Genomic DNA, 22,505 nt, shown 5'->3' on the forward strand with positions numbered 1-22,505 from the left:
GGACCCTCCTAAATCTCTTCGAGGATCGCTACCTCTGAACACAGCCGGAAGACCCACAGGATCCGGGATCCTGCCCGGGTGAACGACGTCGGGCTAACCGGGACCGGGGGATGCCGATCCTAACCGAAGCGCGCCCGGGCTCTCCAAGGCGCACCGCCACGCGCGTTCCTGATGCCTTTGCACACAGACCGGACTCGATGGGGAGGTCCTTGCCGGAGAAGGGGTGGTTTTCCCAGGCTGCGAAAGGGAAGTGACGCCAAGCCAGGGTTCCCGGAAGCGCCTGCGTGCCAGGCAAGTGTTTTCACTTTTTTGCAAGTGGAGGGTGCAGCCGGAGAGAGGTAAAGGAGGCGGCGAGTGGGGGAGGAGCGAGCTTTGGGGCTGGGATCCACAGGGCGGGGGGCAAGGATCGGAGGTCTGGGGACCCCGGCGAGGACCTGGAGGTTCCCCCCTCCCCACCACCAGAGGATCAGGATCCGAGAAGAAAAGCCCTTTGCATGCCCCTATCCCGAGTAGAGGGTAGATCCCACTCCCCTCATCCCTTTTTGGGGGGTGTTAGGGACTCGGATTTGCCCTACGGATTACCGCAAAGGGAAAGGATACTTGGTCGGTCAAGTTCTGCTTCTCTTTGCTCTAGAGGAGGAGGAGAGAGAGGAGCATGTGTGGTGATCCAGCTCCTAACTTTTTGGAAGTGGTGGGGGGGTTAAACCCTCTCCCCAAGTATGATCCCCTGTAGATGCGGGAAGAGTCGTTTGCTGGAGGGCCAGCAGCGATCCAGCCCTTCAGAACTATGCTGTAGGGTCGACTCTGGGATGCCCCCTCTGTGGATGGGGAGTGCTTCCTAAGCAGTTTTGGTATTAGTGGCACAGTAGTTTTATTGTATTTGTTTCATTCCCTCCCCCTTTCTCCCCAATGAGGACTCAAAGCACTTTATATTGCTCCCCTCACCTGCATTTTAGGAGGTACGTTCGTCTAAGAACTGGTTCCAGGTTGCTTAGCAAGCTCCCGTGGCCAAATACAGATTTGGACCTATTGTTGGGACAGCATATGGAGAAACGGGATGGTTTCCAATAGGCTAAGGTGTCAGACAAGGGTGCATTTTATCTCCCTGTCTACTCAATCTGTATGCAGGACGTATTGTAAGGAAAGCTGGATTCGATTTAGATTAAGGTGGAGAGAAAAACTGGGGTGGGTGAGACATAAACAAGTTGAGATATGCTGATGACCCCCACATTACTGTTGGATAATAGAGAAGACCTGAAATGACTGCTGTCGAAGCAGAAAGTGCCAAAGTAGGATTACAGGTGAACGTCGAGAAGATGAAAGAGACTACTGGTGCACTTTCAGGTGCACAACTGTTGAAGAGGGTGAGGGAGCGTGCTTGTTTTCTGCTGCTCCAAAGACTAGGACCAGGAGTAATGGATTCAAGGTGAAGGAGAAGAGATTCCCCCTAAACACCAGGAAGAACTTCCTGACAGTAAGGGCTGTTGGGCAGTGGAATTCACTGCCTCGGAGTGTGGTGGAGTCTTCCTTCTTTGGGGTTTTTGAAAAAGAGGCTGGATGGCCCTCTGACAGGAGTGCTTTGATTGTGTGTCCCTGCATTGTAGGGGGTTGGACTTGATGGCCTTTGGGGTCTCTTCCAACTCTATGATTCTAAGACTTTCATTTCTTGGCTCTATCATCAACCGGAAGGAGACCAAGAAATAGAAATGAGACGGAGACTCAGAAACACAGCCATGAAGGAGCTAGAAAAGATTCTTCAGTGTACGGATGTATCAGTGGCAACCAAGACTAAGTTAATTCGTGCCATTGTGTTCCCCATTACTATGTATGGGTGTGAAAGCTGGGCAAAGCTGGCAGGAAGAAAGTAGATTCCTTTGAAATGGGGTATTAGAAGAAAGTTATAGATACCATGGACCGATCAAACCAAGCCCGAAATGTCAAGAAGCTAAAATGACTAAACTGAGGCTGTCTGTCATACTTTGGTCATGTAATGGGAAGACAAGAGTCACTGGAAAAGACAATAATGCTAGGAAAAGTTGAAGGGAGCAGGAAGAAGAGGAAGACCCAACATGAGATGGATTGACTCAATAAAGGAAGCCACGGCCCTCAGTTTTCAAGACTTGAGCAAGGCTGTTAACAATAGGATGTTTTGGAAGGCATTGATTCATAGGGTCACCAAGCTGATGGCACTTACACACACGCTCAGATCTTCGTACAACATTACACCACACTGGCTCTCACTGGACAAAGTCATAACCTGAACCCTCAGCACTAGCAAAGAAGCGCATGGGCCACGTGCATAAGACACTCTCTTTGCACCAGTGTTCCCACTGTCAGTATCGCATCAAAATTAAAACATAATCACCGTATCACTTTTGCCACAAACCCACCAGCTGGCTTTCAACAGACCACCCTCTTAGCCCCTTGTGATGATAACACTGATCTACCTTATAGGGCTGTTGTTAGAAGAAGGTAACGGGTGTGAAATCCTCACAGGCAGAAAGCTGGGTATAGTGGCTAGTGCAGGGGTAGGGAACCTGCGGCTCTCCAGATGTTCAGGAACTACAATTCCCATCAGCCCCTACCAGCATGGCCAATTGGCCATGCTGACAGTGGCTGATGGGAATTGTAGTTCCTGAACATCTGGAGAGCCGCAGGTTCCCTACCCCTGGGCTAGTGTGTCAGATGTGGCCCGAGAGGTCCAGGTTTAAATCTGCATGGTGCCATGAAGATTGCTTGGGTGATCTTGAACCAGACTCTCTCTCAACCTGGCCTACTCTACTGGATTGTTGTGATGGTAGAATGAGGAGGGAAGGCTGATGTGTGCTACTCTGGGCACCTTGGGGGGAAAGATGGGATAAAATGTACTTATTGTGACAGCTTGTAAGTACTAACTCCCAGTGCTCTGCAATGTATAAATACAAAGTGCTATATAAATGCTAAGTAATGCTACTTCAGCCAGTGTGATCTGGTTGCCTCTTAACTACCCGTTTGTGCTAATCTACACTGTAACCCTGAACAAGGTTCCTGAGAAATGCGTCTTTGAGGTCACAGATGAATTATCTCTTTGCACATATCAGATACCCTTTTGTACTCAAAGCAGCAAGAGCGTTGTAGAATGGCCCCTTTTTAACTCCTTTCATGCATGCTTATGCACAAGAATTTCTGCTGTGTTAACGTATGGATTTGAAAACAGAACAAAGGATGGTCATGATTATAGATTACTAGCAGTAAAGCCCATTTTAAATGAAATAAAATGGACTCTAGATGCGGGGGCGGGGGGGTGAGGAGTGGGCAGGCAAGATAGGACTGTTTCCCTTACCTTATATTGTAGTGGTATAGTGGTTAAAAGAGCAGGTGGACTCTAATCTGGAGAACCAGGTTTGATTCCTTACTCCTCCACTTGTGGCAGATGCTTATCTGGTGAACCAGATGTGTTTCCACACTCCTACATTCCTGCTGGGCGACCTTGGGCTAGTCACAATCCTTGGGAACTCTCTCAGCCCTGTTTACCTCACAAAGTGTCTGTTGTGGGGAGAGGAAGGGAAAGGAGTTTGTCGGCCACCTTGAGTCTCCTTACAGGAGAGAAAGGTGGGGGATAAACCCAAACCCTTCGTCTTCTTTCCCAAACCCTGCCCAGAAAACCCTGTGAGCAGCAGTGGCGTAGTGGCTAAGAGCAGGTGCATTCTGATCTGGAGGAACCAGGTTTGATTCCCAGCTCTGCCGCTTGAGTTGTGGAGGCTTATCTGGGGAATTCAGATTAGCCCGTACACTCCAACACACGCCAGCTGGGTGGCCTTGGGCTAGTCACAGCTTCTCGGAGCTCTCCCAGCCCCACCTACCTCACAGGGTGTTTGTTGTGAGGGGGGAAGGGCAAGGAGATTGTCAGCCCCTTTGAGTCTCCTGCGGGAGAGAAAGGGGGGATATAAATCCAAACTCTTCTTCTTCTTCTTTGGAAACAGAGAAGGAACCCTGATTCTCCATGCAGGGCTCAGCTAGCTCAGGCCCGCAAGGAGGATCAGGCTGTATTTCCCCTCTTTCTGAGGTGGTCTACAGGGGCCCCCACCCCTGTGAAACCTTGCTTCTCCCCCTACCTCGCTTCCCGAGCCTCCCAGGTCTTAGGAAGGGATATGGGCGGTGGTTAGAATTTGAGAGATGCACTTCACGCCCATTGGCGGGGGGGTCTGTTGTCGGACATTCCAAACCCTTAGCACATTATGTACATAGAAAGCCATCTTAACAAGAAGAAAGAAGTGTGTGACCTTTTGCTTGATCCATTAGACACCCCAACCCTTCCATCTAGCCTACAGCTTTGCGGGTGCGGCTTGGCCCTGTGCTTCTAGCGTCGTGTAAAGTCCCCACATTTCACGCGTGCGAAAAGCTCCCGGTGCGTTTCAGTATCTTCACTGATGGAAACGACGCGTCTGCGTAAATAACCATAATTTGATGTTTTTTTTGTTTTTTTTTTACAGAGGAGTTATTTCCTTTCGATAGCAATAGTGAAACACGTTGAGAACTCATCCTTGGTGGTTTGGCTTCTTTTTTGTGTATGTCTTCTTTTTTATTCCCGTAAGACAGACCTGGGCATTATACGGCCCGCGGGCCACATCCGGCCCGCCGGATGACCCTGACTGGCCCCCCTGCCTTTTGGCCCGGCCCTCCACAATATTTTCTGTTTCTTATGCGGCCCCATGGAAAAAATAATTGCCCACCCCTGCCGTAAGAGATGTCCCCTGATCGTGTTAGTATGTGTTGAGCTATGTATGCTGAAAGCTGGCGGGGTGAAGGGGTGGGAGCATCAGACTAGAATCTGGGGAACTTGGGTTCGAATCCCTGCTCTGCTGTGGAAGTTGACCTCAGGGAAGTCATTTATTCTCTCTCAATCTAGCCTACTTCGCACGTTTGTTGTGAGGATAAAATAGAGGCAGGGAAAGGAATCCTGTGGACCACCCTGAGATCCTTAGAAGAAAGAAAAGGATAAAAATGTACTTAATAAATGAACTGTGAATGTTACTGTTTTTGAAATTACCATCCATTTGCCAGATATGTTTATAGAAGGAACACACTTGTAGTTATTGTCTTTGAAACCTGGGGCGGTTTTCACTGCATTACATGTGGGGCTGAGTTTATTGTTGAAGGCTTTTACGACCGGGCTCAACTGGTCATCGTGGGCTTTCCAGACTGTGCGGCCGTGGCCTGGTAGATCTTGTGCCTAATATTTCGCCTGCCTCTGTTGCTGGCACAGAGAGAAGACACACTTCTTCCCGAAAAGCCCACGATGGAAAGCCCACGACGACCAGTGTGCTGAGTTTGTTTGCAACTTTGTAATCCTCCATTGTGCATTCCCTAGTTTTGTGATCCGGTTTTTTTAATGGCTTTGTATGTCTTATGATCTTTCTATTATGCTGTTTTCAAAATGAACCGTTTGTTTTGAGAGTTGGTGAGAAAGGCGGGCCAGGAACGAAGTAAATAAATGAAGGAGGGTGATTTCTGTTTCTTTTTCAGTTTGCAGCCCTTCCTGGGAGCACTCGTTCAGCCACTTCTCTGCCCCGCTCCGAGTCCTTGACCCCAAGAACCCTATTATGTGGATGCTGCTGAGCTGAGTTTCTTCCCCGCTGTGGGAAGAAAGGTGAGGTTTAAGGAGACAACTCGTCACCAGCACTTTTACCACACTGTACATGATAACGTAGAGTCCTGGGATATGTAAGTGTGGGAGGCTGTAGAGGCCCCTTCCGCACATGCAGAATAATGCACTTCCAATCCACTTTCAGTGCACTTTGCAGCTGGATTTTACTGTGCAAAATAGCAAAATCCACTTGCAAACAATTGTGAACGCGGATTGGAAGTGCATTATTCTGCATGTGTGGAAAGGCGCCCAAGGGGCAGTTAGTCACAGTAGAGATGAGATTGATAAACAAAGTTGGCTAGGTTGCATAAGGTCAGTCACGGTCTGTCAACTTGGTCAACCGCGGGGTGGTTGTGAGGAGACACAGAGGATGGCAGAGTGATGTACACCACCTTGAACTCCTTGGAGGAGGGCTGGAATAAAACTGAATTCGATAGACGAAGCAAAAGGCATGCGTGTGTGAATGCTGGAGTCGTACCCAGAGAGGCCAGGAGACACTGCTGCCTATTCCATTTTGAAGAGTATAAATAATATCTAGACATTTCAGTGACTGGCTGAGTTGCGGAGGAGGTAGTCCAGGAGCAAAAGGTGAGGGCAGCCTCTTTGAAACCTTTTGTGGTAGTCAATATTTTGGGATGTGGATTGGATTTCACCCAATATCTATGAGGTAGCTGGAAAGAGCTCAGTGAGAGCAGAAGGAATAAGTCTAAGAGGTAAGATGGTCGCCATGTTTAGATATCTGAAGGGATGTTCATGTTGGGGAGGGAACATGCTTGTTTTCTACTGCTCCAGAGACTAGGACCAGGAGTAATGGTTCAAAGTGAAGGAAAAGAGGTTCCACCTAAACGTTAGGAAAAACTTCCTGTCTGGGCTGTTCGACAGTGGAAATGCACTACCTCAGAGTGTGGTGGAGTCTCCTTCTTTGGAGGTTTTTAAACACAGGCTGGATGGCCACCTGGATGACAGGAGTGCTTTGATTGTGTGTTCCTGCAATTCAGGGGGTTGGACTTGATGGCCCTTGGGGTCTCTTCCAACTCTATGATTCTAAAGAAGACAAGAGTGCGTTGTCACCTCCTCAGGTAACAGAAAAGACAGGAGAAATTGAGGGTATCTTTTCTGAATGGACGAAGTGGTGCGGGGCAGACCAGATTGCCCTCTTCAAGGCCTTGAGTAAGCACCTGCCCCCGGTTACAACTGGGTAAAATGGTGCCTTGGTCCCTTTCCTGAGGAGATGGAGGAAGAGGGGGGAAACAGCTGAGGGGGGCAATGTGGGTATAGCTGAACTCTCTTTCTTTTGTCTGCCTGGTTCCAGGCCTGCACTATGCAATGTTGCTGTGGTTGACGCCCTGAGATGGCCAAAAAAGGCACCGATGAACTTCGGATACCGTTGGGTAAGCCACTAACTGACCTCTCACCTGACAGTGAACTACTGACCAGAGGTGGGCTTTTCGAACATCAAACATTTCCTCTACCCACTCTTCTTGTTTCCATGCAGAAGATGGGGAGCCCTCTCTGCAAGTCAAAGACGAGTGGACAGAAACCCGGCCGGAAATTTTGAGGACTGTGAAAATTGAGGCGGTTTGCACAGACGATGGAGAGAGTTCCACGCACAGCATGGGGGAACGGGACTTGCCTGCGGGTCCAGGTTTGTGTGTGCGAATTCAGTCCTGGTTTCACAAACTTAACTAGTTTAAACAAACGGTGGTTTGGGTTTGCTTCTGAACCAAACCGCAGAAAAGGAGCAGCTCTAGAACCCTTTTCTAGCAGCAGCAGGAGCAGCGGTGGCATAGTGGTTCAGAGCAGGTGTACTCTAATCTAGAGGAATCAGGTTTGATTCCCTGCTCTGCCGCCTGAGCTGTGGAGGCTTATCTGGGGAATTCAGATTAGCCTGTGCACTCCCACATACTCTGATCTGGAGGAACCGGGTTTGATTCCCTGCTCTGCCACTTGAGCTGTGGAGGCTTATCTGGGGAATTCAGATTAGCCTGTGCACTCCCACATACTCTGATCTGGAGGAACCGGGTTTGATTCCCTGCTCTGCCACTTGAGCTGTGGAGGCTTATCTGGGGAATTCAGATTAGCCTGTGCACTCCCACATACTCTGATCTGGAGGAACCGGGTTTGATTCCCTGCTCTGCCACTTGAGCTGTGGAGGCTTATCTGGGGAATTCAGATTAGCCTGTACACTCCAGCACATGCCAGCTGGGTGACCCTGGGCTAGTTACAGTTCTTCTGAGCTTTCTCAGCCCCACCTCTCTTACAGGGTGTTTGTTGTGAGGGAGGAAGGGAAAGGAGTTTGTAAGCCCCTTTGAGTCTCCTACAGGAGAGAAATGGGGCATATAAATCCAACTCTTCCTCCTCCTCCTCCTCCTCCTCCTCCTCCTCCTCTTCTTCTTCTTCTTCTTCGTCGTCGTCGTCGTCTTCTTCTTCTTCTTCTTCTTCTTCTTCTTCTTCTTCTTCTTCTTCTTCTTCTTCTTCTTCTTCTTCTTCTTCTTCTTCTTCTTCTTCTTCTTCTTCTTCTTCTTCTTCTTCTTCTTCTCTGTTTTCTCTGTTTCTGCTTGCAGGGAGGTTTTTCAAAATGGCGGGACACCCTCCCATGCAATCCTTGCCTACGCTCCTGAAACCATTTTTATTACACGCTGAACCGTTTATGGAGAAATGTTGCCTGATCTAAGAAACAAGCTATGTGAGAATGGGAACCTGTGACTGACTCTCTTGATGTGTCAAGACTGCTTTGGGAGGACTTGATTTAGATTGGGGCCCTGGTGGGGAGGGGCTAACCTTTCCCCTTGGGCTATTTCTCTGATTTTGAGGGCGCACTACCCCTCCAAGAGGTCAGTAGCTTTGGTGGAAATAGAAGACTATTTGAGGGCCTGCTCCAGAGGTGGGATCCAGCAGGTTCTCACAGGTTCCCGAGAGTAGGTTACTAATTATTTGTGTGTGCCGAGAGGGGGTTACTAATTGGTCATTTTGCCACGTGATTTTTGCCTTAGTTACGCCCCTCCTCTCAGCAGTAGCGCGCAGAACTTGAAGCAGTCCAGCAGGAGGTGCGCCAGCGTGCGTGGCAGCCTGCGCCTGCGTGCATCCGTTTCCCGCCCTAGGACCGGCGCAGTGGCTGCGTCCTTGCCACATCCCTGCCCAGAAATGCCCCGCCCCCGGAATGCCCGGCCACACCCCCGTCATGCCCCGCCCAGCCCCATTGGCGCTACGCCACAGTTTGAATCCCACCACCATGGGAACCTGTTACTAAAATTTTTGGATCCCACCACTGGCCTGCTCCCTTGTTTTGTTTCTGTACTTGGACTTACAAGTTGCCTGTGAGAGGAACGTTTTCAGCCAGGGAAACGCTGTGGGAGCAGCTGCCCTGGTATCTTATCGCCCTATGCACTAGGGCGGTGAGATGTCCTGTTCCCAGCCCTGTTCTTTTAAAAAATGCCTTTGTTCTGCCTCTGGCGCGCTTAACATTGATTGAAGTGTGTGTGCTGTTGCTGAAGAAACTTTATACGGTTCCTGAGTAGCGAGAGCCGGCAGCCGAGGAGCTGAGCTCTGCCTTCTGCCTCAGGCAGGGTTGGCCTTGTGGTGCGTGGTGTTTCTATTTAAATTATAATTGGGATCTGCAAACGTTCATTAGCACACACAAGTTTTTTTGTTCTTTTAAAGATCTCTTGCCTGCTGTTTTGCTCCTCCATGAACAGCCACATTAATATCCATACACACCTCAATGGGGGCTTTTAAAATCTTTGTTATACTGGGAGGGAAATCCAGCGATGAGCCCCCCCCCCCTCACAAACACACACACACATATATATATAACTTGAGGAAAGTATTATTGGAAAAGGTTTCTTTCTTATTCGTTCAGCTTCCCTTTTGAACAAATTGGGCTGTTACGGTTACAAGTCTGTTTTATGAGCGATTTGAGAATTATTTGCAGGCATGATGTTCCTGTCACAGGCTCATCTGGTGAACCAGACATGTTTCGGCACTCCTACGTTCCTGCTGGGTGACCTTGGGCTAGTCACAGTTCTCTCGCAGCAGTGGCGTAGGAGGTTACGAGCTCGTGTATCTAATCTGGAGGAACCGGGTTTGATTCCCAGCTCTGCCGCCTGAGCTGTGGAGGCTTATCTGGGGAATTCAGATTAGCCTGTACACTCCCACACACGCCAGCTGGGTGACCTTGGGCTAGTCACAGCTCTTCTGAGCTCTCTCAGCCCCACCTACCTCACAGGGTGTTTGTTGTGAGGGGGGAAGGGCAAGGAGATTGTCAGCCCCTTTGAGTCTCCTACAGGAGAGAAAGGGGGGATATAAATCCAAACTCCTCCTCCTCCTCCTCTTCTTCTTCTTTGTCTTCTTCGTCTTCTTCTTCTTCATCTTCGTCTTCTTCTTCTTCTTCTTTCAGCCCCACCAAACTCACAAGGCGTCTGTTGTGGGGAGAGGAAGGGAAAGGAGCTTGTAAGCCACCTTGAGTCTCCTTACAGGAGAGAAAGGTGGGGTATAAATCCAAACCCCTCTTCCTCCTCCTCCTTCACCACCCTACGGGGTCGCCATAATTTAGCTGCAACTCAATGGCAAAAATGTGTGTGTGTGTTATAACTTCCATTAGAGGAATAGTCCCGTGGTTCTCTTAATCATTTTTCCTCCCTCCGATTCCCTCTTTTCCTTCGCAGTTGAGGAACCGGCCCGCAAGCGCAAGAAGGGCCCTGCCCCAAAGATGCTGGGGGATGAGGTGTGCAGCGTGTGCGGGGACAAGGCCTCGGGGTTTCACTACAATGTCCTCAGCTGCGAGGGCTGCAAGGGCTTCTTCCGGCGCAGCGTCATCAAGGGGGCGCAATACACCTGCAAGAACAGCGGCCAGTGCAACATGGACATGTACATGCGCCGCAAGTGTCAGGAGTGCCGCTTGAAAAAGTGCCGACAGGCGGGCATGAAGGAAGAATGTGAGTACCGAGGCGATGTGGGGCGTGGAGAGAGAGAGAGAGAGAGAAAGAGATGCAGAGAGAGGCTGTGTCATAGCTGAAACTCAAGGGAGACATCTCTGATTTCTCCTCAGGCGTGCTGTCCGAAGAGCAGATCCGAAAAAAGAAGATCCGCAAACAGCAGGAGGGGGAAGGGGTGTCCGGGGGGGAAGGGGGTGGAGGAGAGATTCTTCGGGTGCCCCCTGTGCCCTACGACCCCACCCTGCTCCAGCCCGAGCCAGCCCCTCTCACCCCCGAGCAGGAGGGCATGATCCAGCAGCTGGTAGCTGCGCAACAGCAATGCAACAAGAGGAGCTTCAGCGACCAGCCCAAAGTCACGGTAATTCCAGATAATTTTTGGGTACAGATGATGTACCTGAATGATGCATCTTCCCATCCCTCAGAAATACCTTGGCATAACAATTTATCCACCGTGAATGCGGGGTAGATGCTGGCTGGCTGGCCATGGAGCAAATCATTCAGCCGCGCTACGATTTCCACAGGACTCTGGCTGAAATGGCAGATGCCACTTGATCTCTGGGGTGTAGCCCCCATCTCCTGTTAGTTCTCTCAAAGGTGCAGCTCCCATCTCCTATTAGCTCTCATTGGAAACAATGGGGGATAGGGGCACCCCCTTTGGGAGTCCATAACTTTGGACCCCCTGAACCAAACCTGGGTGGTATCATCAGGGAAGTCTCCTGAAAAATCCCTTAAATGTTGGTGCTGCTAGCCTAAAAACTGCACCCCCTGCAGGAAACGGAAAAACACTAAAAAATACCAAAACAAACAAACAAACTTTAATTTTTTGCATGTGACCAGATGGGGATGTCCAGGGATGTCCCTATGTCCCCATGGCAGATACGCCCCTGGTCAGAAGGAAAATGCTGTCCAGAGCTCCCTTGCAAATGGGAAATGCTCACTCGGGTGATGAAAAAAAAAAGGAAAATATCTAAGATCTTGGGTGGGTAATATCACAGGCTCCCATCATTTCCCAGGTGAAGTGGATGGTGTCAAGCAATCAAGATTGGCAGGCCAAACCAAAATCTCTTTAAAAGCCGAGCAGACGACATTGAACTCTGATTTCCACCCCAACATAGCTCAGGTTGCAAAAAGCCTTGTTTCATCTTATACTTCCCTGTTCGTTTCCCCCGCCATTTTTGGCTGAAGTGACTTTGGTCCAGTCAAAGGATTTCAGTGCAAATCGCCCCTGAATCCATAAAGATCCCACTTTGCGATGCTTCTTGGCAAAGTAACAACGTTTGAAAGCATCCTGAGAATGGTGCCATTTCCGCAGGTGGAAAGAGCTACCACCTTCTCACTATATGTGATGAAGTACTTTACTGGTTGCGAAGAAGAGTGTGGCATGCATTTTTCTAGCCGAGCTTTCTTTGGTGGTAAAAAATTGATGGTAGGACTTGGGCAGGGGGCAGGGAGGAGACGGTGATCGCAGGATCTTGCTCGGCAGTCTTTGTAGTGCTGTCATGGACTCACCTCATTCTTCCCCTGTCTTTGTTTACGTCTCTTGCAATTCCACTGTCTCGTCCCCCAGCCATGGCCTATGGGCAGCGACCCCAACAGCCGGGAGGCGCGCCAGCAACGCTTCGCCCACTTCACGGAGCTGGCCATCATCTCTGTGCAGGAAATTGTGGACTTTGCCAAGCAGGTGCCCGGCTTCTTGCAGCTCTCTCGGGAGGACCAGATCGCGCTTCTAAAGGCCTCGACTATTGAGGTGAATGAGCGCGAAGTGTGACTCGCCACAAAGTCCAAACTCTCCGTTTCCCGGGATTAGGTTATACATGTTATTTCCAAGCCTAGGTCTGTCTGTGCACTGTTTCCGGGCATTGTACCGTATTCAGTCATATCGGTGGATCTTGTTGTTGTAATTGACAAATGGAATCTTGCACGCCTGGTAACTTCTGCTTCCAAAAAAGCGGAGTTCAGAATTTAATAAGCATGGAAGAATGCAGATTGGGAGTCGGTGGGTCTGTCGGTGAAAGAGAACCAAAATACCTTTCGCCAAAGCAGTAAATCTGTGAGCTGTTCCACTCACAACTGCAGATTTGGGGTGGGTGGGTTAAAAACAAATATATTTAGGGATGTGATCGTTTTCCAAATGCTAGAGTTGACTGTTTCGTTATGGACGGTATGTATCGACAAGCTTGCTAAAGATGCAGTGTAAAATGGAAAAGAGTATGCATTACATTTCAGGAAAATCATGGTAAAGGATCAGATCTGCTCTGTTCTTGAATGTATCAGAATTCAGCTGTGTTGGTCCACATGTAGAGTATCAAGTGCTGTAGCCGAAACACTGAGTTAGATCCAGCGAGCTTTTTCACTCAGTCCCACTCAATTCCTGTCCTTACTACTGCCTCTGTTCCATGTGGCATTTATCCTTGCATGTTCCTTGATCTCTTGCCTCACAGCCTTTCTGGGTGGTCAGAGAGAGCCAGCATGGTGTAGTGGTTAAGAGCAGGTGGATTCTAATCTGGAGAACTGGGTTTGATTCCCCACTCCTCCACCTGAGTGGCAGAGGCTTATCTGGTGAACCAGATCTGTTTCTGCACTCCTACATTCCTGCTGGGTGACCTTGGGCTAGTCACAGTTATTTGGAACTCTCTCAGCCCCACTGACCTCACAAGGTGTCTGTTGTGGGGAGAGGAAGGGAAAGGAGCTTGTAAGCCACCTTGAATCTCCTTACAGGAGAGAAAGGTGGGGTATAAATCCAAACTCCTCTTCTTTTTCACCAGTAGAGTACCTTGTTGGATCTAACCCATAGTGTGAGCTGAGCCTTATGCTGAATTGCTCTGGGAACAAAAGGTGGATATTTAACTCTGGAAAGGGAACCCAGTGGGGACTTCTTTCGGACAATGATCTTGAGTATCTGGTCCGTCGGTGTCCGTGTGAGCTGGACATAATAAACAGAGAGCAATGGACCAATGGAATCTTGCATGCCAATCTTCACATCCGTCTCTCTCCGCAGATCATGCTGCTGGAGACAGCACGACGCTACAACCACGAGACGCAATGTATTACATTTCTTAAAGATTTCACCTACAGCAAGGATGACTTTCACCGTGCAGGTCAGACGGGTCAACGTGCTGGGGGTAGTTGGGAGTTCGTCCTCTTGAGACAGCTTGAGACAGCATGGAAATGTATCAAGAGCTGGAAAGGAAGGAGCCCCTCCCCATTTTTGTATTTTGCAGTGCAGTGCTAAGCCGTGGCAGCCTTCTAAGCCATATCATTTGGATCCTACCAAATTTGCTGATCAGCCTCGTTCAGTTCTGCACACACACACCCCTGCTGTGGCTCTCATCCCTCTTGGCTTGTGTCCACAGCGTGTCCGGTGACCACTGACCCAGAGTTGTTTCTGGCTTTTTCATTCAATCGCACCTAAATCCCCTATCCCACGTGGCTTTTGTCCACGCGGTTCCAGTAATCTCCAGCATGGGTTTTGTATTTTGGGTAGTCCTTTTTCACAAGCGGAAAACCTGGTCAGATCCGACCCGTAGCCTTTTCAAGTGGTTCAAAAGCAGGCCTTCCGTCGCTGGTGGAAAAGCTGTTTGGAGCCTGCCCATTGACTTCAGTGGGTTTAGAAGGCTGAAACTCTGCTTAGGGTTAGCACCACAAAAAACAGCTGTTTGGGAAAGCTTCCCTTGCAAATAAAAGATTCATGCCGGCCTTGTGACAGTCGCCTCTCTAAGCGTATGGCGAAAGGGCATTGTAAAGATTGCTGTGGTTCCAGAGTCGAGGTAAGAGACAAAAATCTGTGTTTAGGCAAAGTGCAATACGTGGAAACGTTTATGCTTGCAATAGTGAAAAGCTTCATGTAACACAATGGTTCAATCAGCGCAACATGCTTATAACGAGACAATGATTCTATTGGCAGTTTGTTGCACATAACCAAAATGTTTTGATCGAGACAGGGCAACTGAAAGTAACCAAATGACCATCCTAAGTGGTCCTTCTATTAGCAAGAATATGGCATCATAGAATCATAAAGTTGGAAGAGAGGCCAAGGGCCATCAAGTGCAACCCCCCTGCAATGCAGGAACACACAATCAAAGCACTCCTGACAGATGGCCATCCAGCCTCTCTTGAAAAAGAAGACAACTCCATCACATTTCGAGGTAGTGCATACAGCCCTTACTGTAGGGATGTTTTTTCTGATGTTTAGGTGGAATCTCTTTTCCTTTACCTTGAACCCATTACTCCTGGTCCAAGTCTCTGGAGCAGCAGAAAACAAGCTTGCACCCTCACCAACATGACATCTCTTCAAATATCTAAACATGGCTATCATGTCACCTCTTCACCTTCTCTCGACCAAACTTAACATACCCAAATCACTAAATCTCTCTTGGTAGTGGTATTAACTTGTAATTAGTGCTTGCTTGCTTGCTTGCTTGCTTGCTTGCTTGCTTGCTTGCTTGCTTGTTTGTTTGTTTGTTTAGATTTTTATACCGCCCTATCCCCGAGGGGCTCCGGGCAGTGTACAACAAAACTAATACAAAACAAGTTCGGGAGCAAAACTATACAATTAAAACAACAGCAACCCATAGAAGCTCTATCGTTAAAATATACTAAATTTCATTAAAAACAGCGGCAATACCATAATAGAAGGCGCCTGGTAAACCCTTTTCCTTAAAACCCTCCCCTAGGGAGCGGCTGGACTCCTCCATAGGAGGGTAATCTAGATGTAATAGAGCAGGGGCGCCATACTCAGTGGCTGGTTGCTCCAAAGGCCCGGCAGAACAACTCAGTCTTACAGGCCCTGCGGAATTCACCAAGATCCCGCAGGGCCCGGACAGCTGGAGAAAGAGTGTTCCACCAGGCCAGGGCCAGGGCTGTAAAGGCCCTGACCTGCGAGGAGGCCAGCCGCATCATGGAGGGGCCGGGGACCACCAGTAAATTAGCCTCTGCTGAACGCAGAGGGCCAGTAGGGGCATATGATGGAGCCATTTTGTATGCACAAACGTTCACATGTATTGCACTTGGCCTCCACATGAATTTTTGTCTTTTATCTCAGCCTATAAAGTGTTACCTTCTTTTGTGTTCCCAGATTTGGCAAACTCCTGATTTTGTTTCGGAGTGGCGCACTCGGGTGGCACTGTCCCCCAGAGAGCTGGCGTCGAGCCAGTTCTGAGTTTGACGCATCTTTTATCTGTCGTTATCTCAAAAGCAAAAAAGGGTGTATCTGTTTCAGGCTGTCTGGCTCAGCTGGGACTTTGGACCTCCATACTTCGGTGTGTCATTAACACGGCGCTCCGTGAGGAGATTATTATTTTTTTCTGGAGAAAAAAGTGTATCAGGATTACTTTATGATCATCCCGTTTCCTGCCTTTGGTCTCTGGCAGTCGTCCCTGTTTGTTTTGGGCAGGGGGTTTCCCTGGCAATTGCTCTTTTGTTCTGACGGTTTCCAACCCCCCTCCCCCCCATCTTCGTCAGGCCTGCAAGTGGAGTTCATCAACCCCATCTTCGAATTCTCTCGGGCCATGAGGCAGCTGCAGCTGGATGACGCTGAGTACGCCCTCCTCATCGCCATCAACATCTTCTCCGCCGACCGGCCCAACGTGCAGGACCACGGCCTGGTGGAGGCGCTGCAGCAGCCCTACATCGAGGCCCTCAGCTCCTACATCCGCCTCAACCGCCCGCAGGTGTCTGGGCTGGGCCCTGGGCGGGGAGGGCGGCGGAGTTAACACGATGAGAAATTGGAATTGTGCAAAAAAAGTAGAGAAATTGCTCAGGTTTCAGAGTTCTGACACATTCTGACATCTGGCAAAAACTCCTGAGCAGAGGCGTAGTGGCAGAAAATGGCGCCCAAGGCAAGACCTGATTTTTCTGCCCCGCCCCCACTTATGGCCTTCCTGTCAGCCGTGGGGGCGATTTTTTGCCCTCCACATGACTGCATGACGGCTGCCCGGGGTGTTTGTCCCCAGGCCGCCCTATGGATGCTCCGCCTCTGCCCCTGAGTTTGCAGGAAGGTGGGATGAAAATGGACTGGAGAGAACAGCGAGCGACATCGCCTGCTTTGCTGTTGTGTGAGACTAGCGCAGTGGTGGCGAACCTATGGCACTCCAGATGTTCATAGACTACAACTCCCATCATCCCCTGCCAGCATGGCCAATTGGCTGATGGGAGTTGTAGTTTATGAACATCTGGAGTGCCATAGGTTCGCCACCACTGGACTAGCGCTCGCTCTAAACTACAATCCAGGCCCAATCGGAGTGTGACTTTGGTTGTTAGTTCCACCCTCATTGGCCTGAAGGTCTCTTACGATGGAGACAGCATCCTTGCCCAAAGCGGGTGACATTCCAACGCACTGCAGAAAATCAATCCAGCTGAATTCCTTGACGTGGTGCTGCTAGTTGCATCACAGGCAGAGCTTCCTCCTCGGATAAAGCAAGGCTGTGTCAGTGAGTGTATCTGCACCCTTTCTGTCTAGAATCGCTTGCCCCAGCGTGGCAGAATCCTACACTGCTCCCACAGCCAAGTTGCCTCTTGCAACATTCCCAGAATGCCTCAATCTACCTACACCTCATCCCATGTATGTGTGTGCATAGAACAGGGGTAGGGAACCTGCGGCTCTCCAGATGTTCAGGAACTACCATTCCCATCAGCCCCTACCAGCATGGCCAATTGGCCATGCTGACAGAGGCTGATGGGAATTGTAGTTCCTGAACATCTGGAGAGCCGCAGGTTCCCTACCCCTGGCATAGAAGAAGCGACCACAAGGCTCCCTGTAGCTTAGATTTGCTTTAAAAAATGATGGGGGAGACAAGTTTAGAAGAGGAGAGTTTGGATTTATTCCCTGCTTTTCTCAATCGTAAGGCGTCTCAATGCGGTTTACAGACTCCTTTCCTTCCTCTCCCCACGACAGACACCTTGTGAGGTAGGTGGGGCTGAGAGAGTTCTGACAGAACTGCGACTAGCTCAAGGTCACTCAGCAGGCTTCTTGTGGAAGAACAGGGAAACAAATCCAGTTCATCAAATAAAAGTCCACTGCTCATGTGGAGGAGTGGGGAATCAAACCCGGTTCTCCAGATTAGATTCCGCTGCTCTTAACTGCTGCACTGTGCTTAGTGTCAGTTTTTTTCCTCCTCTTCTTGAAGAAGAGTTTGGATTTATATCCCCCCCTTTCTCTCCTGTAAGGAGACTCAAAGGGGCTTACAGCCTCCTTCCCGCCCCCAACAACAAACACCCTGTGAGGCAGGTGGGGCTGAGAGAGCTCCAAAGAACTGACTAGCCCAGGGTCACCCAGCTGGCATGTGTTGGAGTACACAAGCTAATCTGGTTCACCAGGCAAGCCTCCGCAGCTCAAGTGGCAGAGCAGGGAGTCAAACCTGGTTCTCCAGATTAGAGCGCACCTGCCCTTAACCACTATGCCACGCTGGCTTTTTGTACATTACGCATAGGTTGAATCTCATGGATCTGGTCTAACTACCTATTGATAACACTATTTATATTGACAGCATTGAGTGGACACATAATGTCATACAGTGGAAATGTGTTGATTGCTGGGGACCCTAAACTAAGGTGCCCTGAACTAAATTTCCTGCAATGGTTCCGTAGGACCACCTGATGTTCCCGCGGATGCTGATGAAGCTGGTGAGCTTGCGGACCCTGAGCAGCGTGCACTCCGAGCAGGTCTTCGCTTTGCGCCTTCAAGACAAGAAACTTCCGCCACTTCTCTCCGAGATCTGGGACGTTCACGAGTAGATATCCTGGTGGCAAGGGGAGGCTCGGCCCCGCCCTCTTACGGATGCTTTTCCAAGCCCCAGGAGACATTTTGGCCTGCAACGGAGCCTCAGAAGGGTCAAGATAAACTTGTAACTGAAAGATTGTGGTCCGGACAAAGGAACTACAGAAAGGGGCTGCTAAGCACTTTCCCCCCTGCATCTACTTTTTCCCATCATGCACTTGCCTCCTCCTGATTTTGTTCATTTGTTTTTTTTTTTAGGGGGGAGGAGTGATGCAAGTTGCTTGTGCTTCGGGGGGGAGAATGGGGGGCGGGGAAGATGCGCAGGGACTTTGCCGCAAAGACTTATCCCTCCCGATTCATGAGGAATGAACACCCTACCCCATGTGGCTTTCTCATCTAACAGCACACACACACACACAGACCCCCTGCTAGGGCAAGGGAAAGTATTTCGGGGGGGTTGCCGTTTGCCTGGTTTGGGGCAGATGCCCAGAACAAATAAAACTCAGCCCTGATAAACCAAGTATCTTTGCCTGAGGTCGTGATACGTATGAATGAAAAGGATTCAGGGGGTATTAAACTTTAATGCCTTTGTGGGATGGAAGCAGCATTCGGGACCTTTTGGGTTTATTTTGGTGTTTCGCGCCCCGTGTTTTTCCTCAATGGGGAACTAAAGCGGTTTATAATAATGTAATTTAAATGGATGACAGAAACAAATGCATCCTGAATCCATTGGCAGACTTGCTTAAGGCCGCAGGCTAAGTGCCTTGAACGAAGAGCCTTTTGATTCTGTCCTTTTGGTTCAGGCTTTTATACCTGCCACACAGATGTTTTTAAAATTACCCTCCCTGCTAGCCTTTGGGGGGGTAGGCAAGTAATGTTGAGTTGTTGTTGAGTTTTTATGGGCTGAAGAGGATTGGGAACCAGGGTGTCTGAGGCCCTTGGAGAGGCAGGGCCCTAGCATTTTTGGGAGCTATACAAGATCTGTTTAGGGTATGTCTAATTCATGGAAGTGGCAGGCCTCCAAAACATGCTGGAAGCAGGAAGTGATCTAAGAGGTAGCAGAACTTGAAATTGACTTCAGGGTCAGAGGCGTACGAGCACAAAACAGTGCCCGAGGGCAAGGCCTTGTTTTTTGCGCCCCCCAGCCTCTAATAGAGGGGGGCGGCACAAAAACAAGGCCTTGCCTGCGGCAGGCGCCTGGCCCGGCTGCTGCTGCCCCCCCCCTTTATTGGAGGCCACGCCCAGAGTCATCGCTGGGCAGCAGAGGCTGGCCCGGAAGCCAACGGAACGGGCACCCCCCTGGCAGGCCGGCCAGCAACTGCAGTGCTCCTGCCGTCAGCCCGGCTCCTCCTGGGCCCTCGGCGGGCATGCCCTGGCCTCAGATGTGGATGGGGCCAGGCTGGCGGGAGGCGGAGCATGCTCGGCAAGGGTGGCGCGCCCTCTGAAAGGCCTGTGGGGGGAAATTCTGCACCAGATAGGTGGCACTCGGTACACCGCTGCCTAGGGTTCTCCCTGTGAGAATGGAATCGCCTCTTAGGCAGAAACTCCGTGAGCAGAAACTGTCCAGCTAAATATTTTCCCAAATCTTCAGCTGCCTGGAGTTCCTGACCTGGAACTCCCCATTTAAACATCACTGGGAAACCCCAGTTTTGGAATATGGGGGAATTCCCCCTTACAGGTTCCAAAACAGTGGCCACCAGGGGGCGTCCAAACTCCACACATTTTTAAAGGTGTTTTTTTTTTTTTTTAAACAGCTTTTTGCTCAAGAAGTAGTTGGGTTTTCCCTCCGGCTCGTTAATTGGATCGAAAGCCGGTTAACGAGCATAAGGAAATGTATATTTGTTGCCCAATAAAATGAAAAGGAAAGGAAAGGAAAAAAAAACCTTAAAATTCCAGAGTCCATCTGTATTCTGCTGAAAAGGATCAAAATTTCAAGCTAAAAATAATTTAGGCAGACATCACCACTTTGTGCAAAGTTGCCCACTTAGAATATTTTATTCTGGGCCGTTCTGGGGGTGTTCCAGTGAAACATGCGTTTAGGTTGCAAAAGACAGAAGAGAGAAGAAGAAAAGTTTGGGTTTGTACCCCGCTTTTCTCAGCCGTAAGGAGTCTCAGAGCAGCTGACCGACTCCTTCCATTTCTCTGCCCGTAGCAGACGACTTGGGCGGTCAGCGGGGCTGAGGGGCTTCTGTGAGGACGGTGACAAGCCCAAGGTCACCCGACAGGCTCCACGCGTAGGAGTGGGAAACAAACTCGGTTCACCAGGTTAGAATCCACCGCTCTTAACCACTGTACCCCACTGGTCGCTTTGTCGCTCACGGGAAGACTGGAACCTTGTGCAATTAGTGCCACAGAGCTTACAACTGCCATGTGGCCTAGACACTTTTTTACTGGGAAAAAATGGAGAAAACAGGGAAAACAGCCCACTGGTGACATGTGGTGGTTACTGATCTTCCTCCCAATTATTTAAAGCCCACAAGAGCCAGGATGGCACAGTGATCTAGAAGGATGGACTAGAACAGCCATTCTCAACCAGGGTTCCCTGGTACCCTGGGGTGCCGTGAGCATGTCCCAGGGGTACCGCGGCAACACTACTGCCCCCCCCCCTCATTTTTGTGGTGTCTCCCACCAGCACCAGCAAGGACACGGAGCTGGCCCACGGGGCAGGACCTGCCACAAGGTCAGCAGCCATCACCCCCCCCCCCCCAGTGCTTCCCTTCACCCTGGGAGGGGAAGGTGGGGGGTGTGGCAAGCAGGGGCAATGGGAGGGAAAGGTGAAGGGTGACGGCAGGGGTACCGTGAGATATGAAGAGTGAGGTCAAGGGTACCCTGACCTCGAAAAGGTTGGGAAACACTGGACTAGAATCTGGGAGACCTTGGTTCAAACCTTTCATCTGCCATGAGCCAATCATTCTCTTGTGGGCGTATTTTGCTGTCATGTGACTTGTGGTGACCCCCTGGTTTTCAAGGCAAGAGCTGTTGGGAGGTGAGCAGCCAGCTGCCTTGCCTCCCACCACGCTATGCCTGCTACTCCAGTTAAAGTTTCCAAGTGGCAGGGAGGGGAGCTTCAAACCTGCTTCTGCAGCTCCTGGTCCAGCACTCTTAAATCCACTTCTCACATTAACCGGCTCTCTTAACCCTCCTGAAAGAAATGCAGTATTGACCAATACTGTTATCAGACCAGAACAATAGGCACTGCCCCTGCCCCAGGGATGTTATTTTGGGGGTCAGTGCCCATCACTCAGTTTTGATTCTGTGGTCTCTCCTCTCTTCCTTGAGACTTTTTCCTTTTTTCCCCTTTCTGGGAATCCAAGAAACCAGGGGATCCCCCCACATCCGTCTTCCTTCCTGCCCAAGCTCAGCAACCAGGGACTTTCCAAGCTATTGTGGCTGTTGATGGGTTTTTTTTAACCAGGGATCAACTGCCCTACACAAGACTCTAAACTCCAGGAGGGGGGGTAAAGACCTAATTATTAGAAGTCTTTGGGGATTGCTGGATCTCCCTGTTCTCACAATAGGGAGGATTGAGCTGCAGTGGGACCCAAACTAAGGAGTAGCGACTGGTTCCAGGTAGACGCGGCGGCAGAGTGGGGATCGGAATGTGAGGCGCCCAGATCCCAGTCCAACCACTGCACTGACTGTTACAGCACGTTCAAGAAATCCCAGTCAACTAAATATTATACAGGAAGGGCTGAGGCTGGGGCTCAAGGACAAAGTATCTGCTTTGCATGCAAAAGGTCCTAGTTTCAGTTCCTAATTCAAAGGATTCAAAAGAGATTTCCTGCTGACAATCTTCAGGATTATACACCAGTGGCACTCACCCCCATCATCATGAAGTGTTTTGAAACACTGGTCCATAGGCATATTAGTTCTTGCCTTCCAGATACATTTGATAAACATCAGTTCGCATATCGGACAAACAGATCTACGGAGGATGCCATTGCCATTAGTCTCCACACTGCTTTGACGCATCTGTAACAACAGGGGAATTATGTGCGAATGCTCTTTGCGGACTTTAGTTCCGCATTTAATACAATCTTGCCACAAAGACTGGTGACAAAACTTGTGGATCTTGGACTCTAACATTCAATCTGTTTGTGGATTAGGGACTTCTTGTCCCGGATCGCTCCTAGAGGGTTACGACTGGGAAAATCGGGTTTCTGTCCAGCCTTACTTCTAAATATGGGAACGCCACAGGGCTGTGTGTTGAGTCCTTTATTGTTCACCCCTT

At 49.8% G+C, this 22,505-nt stretch overlaps 1 protein-coding gene across 2 annotated transcripts; it reads left to right on the forward strand.

The window, feature by feature from the left end:
- Positions 1-280: 280 nt before the first annotated feature.
- On the forward strand, positions 281-18,795 carry NR1H2 (nuclear receptor subfamily 1 group H member 2). Of its 2 annotated transcripts, XM_048518235.1 has the most exons (11): positions 300-338; positions 4,473-4,547; positions 5,506-5,629; positions 6,939-7,017; positions 7,122-7,271; positions 10,291-10,560; positions 10,674-10,918; positions 12,128-12,307; positions 13,559-13,658; positions 16,021-16,229; positions 18,145-18,795. In XM_048518235.1, the coding sequence occupies exons 4-11, from the start codon at positions 6,978-6,980 to the stop codon at positions 18,289-18,291; spliced, it is 1,341 nt and encodes a 446-aa protein (XP_048374192.1). In that variant the 5' UTR covers positions 300-338; positions 4,473-4,547; positions 5,506-5,629; positions 6,939-6,977; the 3' UTR covers positions 18,292-18,795. The 2 variants fall into 2 exon arrangements, with proteins under 2 accessions (XP_048374193.1, XP_048374192.1); XM_048518236.1 differs by lacking the exon at positions 4,473-4,547 and having other exon boundaries at positions 281-338.
- The last annotated feature ends 3,710 nt before the right edge of the window (positions 18,796-22,505 follow it).

Source organism: Sphaerodactylus townsendi, linkage group LG15 (genome assembly GCF_021028975.2).
Source record: "Sphaerodactylus townsendi isolate TG3544 linkage group LG15, MPM_Stown_v2.3, whole genome shotgun sequence".
In the NCBI taxonomy this organism is placed as follows: Eukaryota; Metazoa; Chordata; class Lepidosauria; order Squamata; family Sphaerodactylidae; genus Sphaerodactylus; species Sphaerodactylus townsendi.

Excerpts from the sequence above, each read along its gene's own strand:
- NR1H2 (XM_048518236.1), top strand. The coding sequence starts at position 6,978 with ATGGCCAAAAAAGGCACCGATGAACTTCGGATACCGTTGG. Across the intron at positions 7,272-10,290 it reads GGACTTGCCTGCGGGTCCAG|TTGAGGAACCGGCCCGCAAG; the intron begins GTTTGTGTGTGC and ends TTTCCTTCGCAG. Across the intron at positions 10,561-10,673 it reads GGCGGGCATGAAGGAAGAAT|GCGTGCTGTCCGAAGAGCAG; the intron begins GTGAGTACCGAG and ends ATTTCTCCTCAG.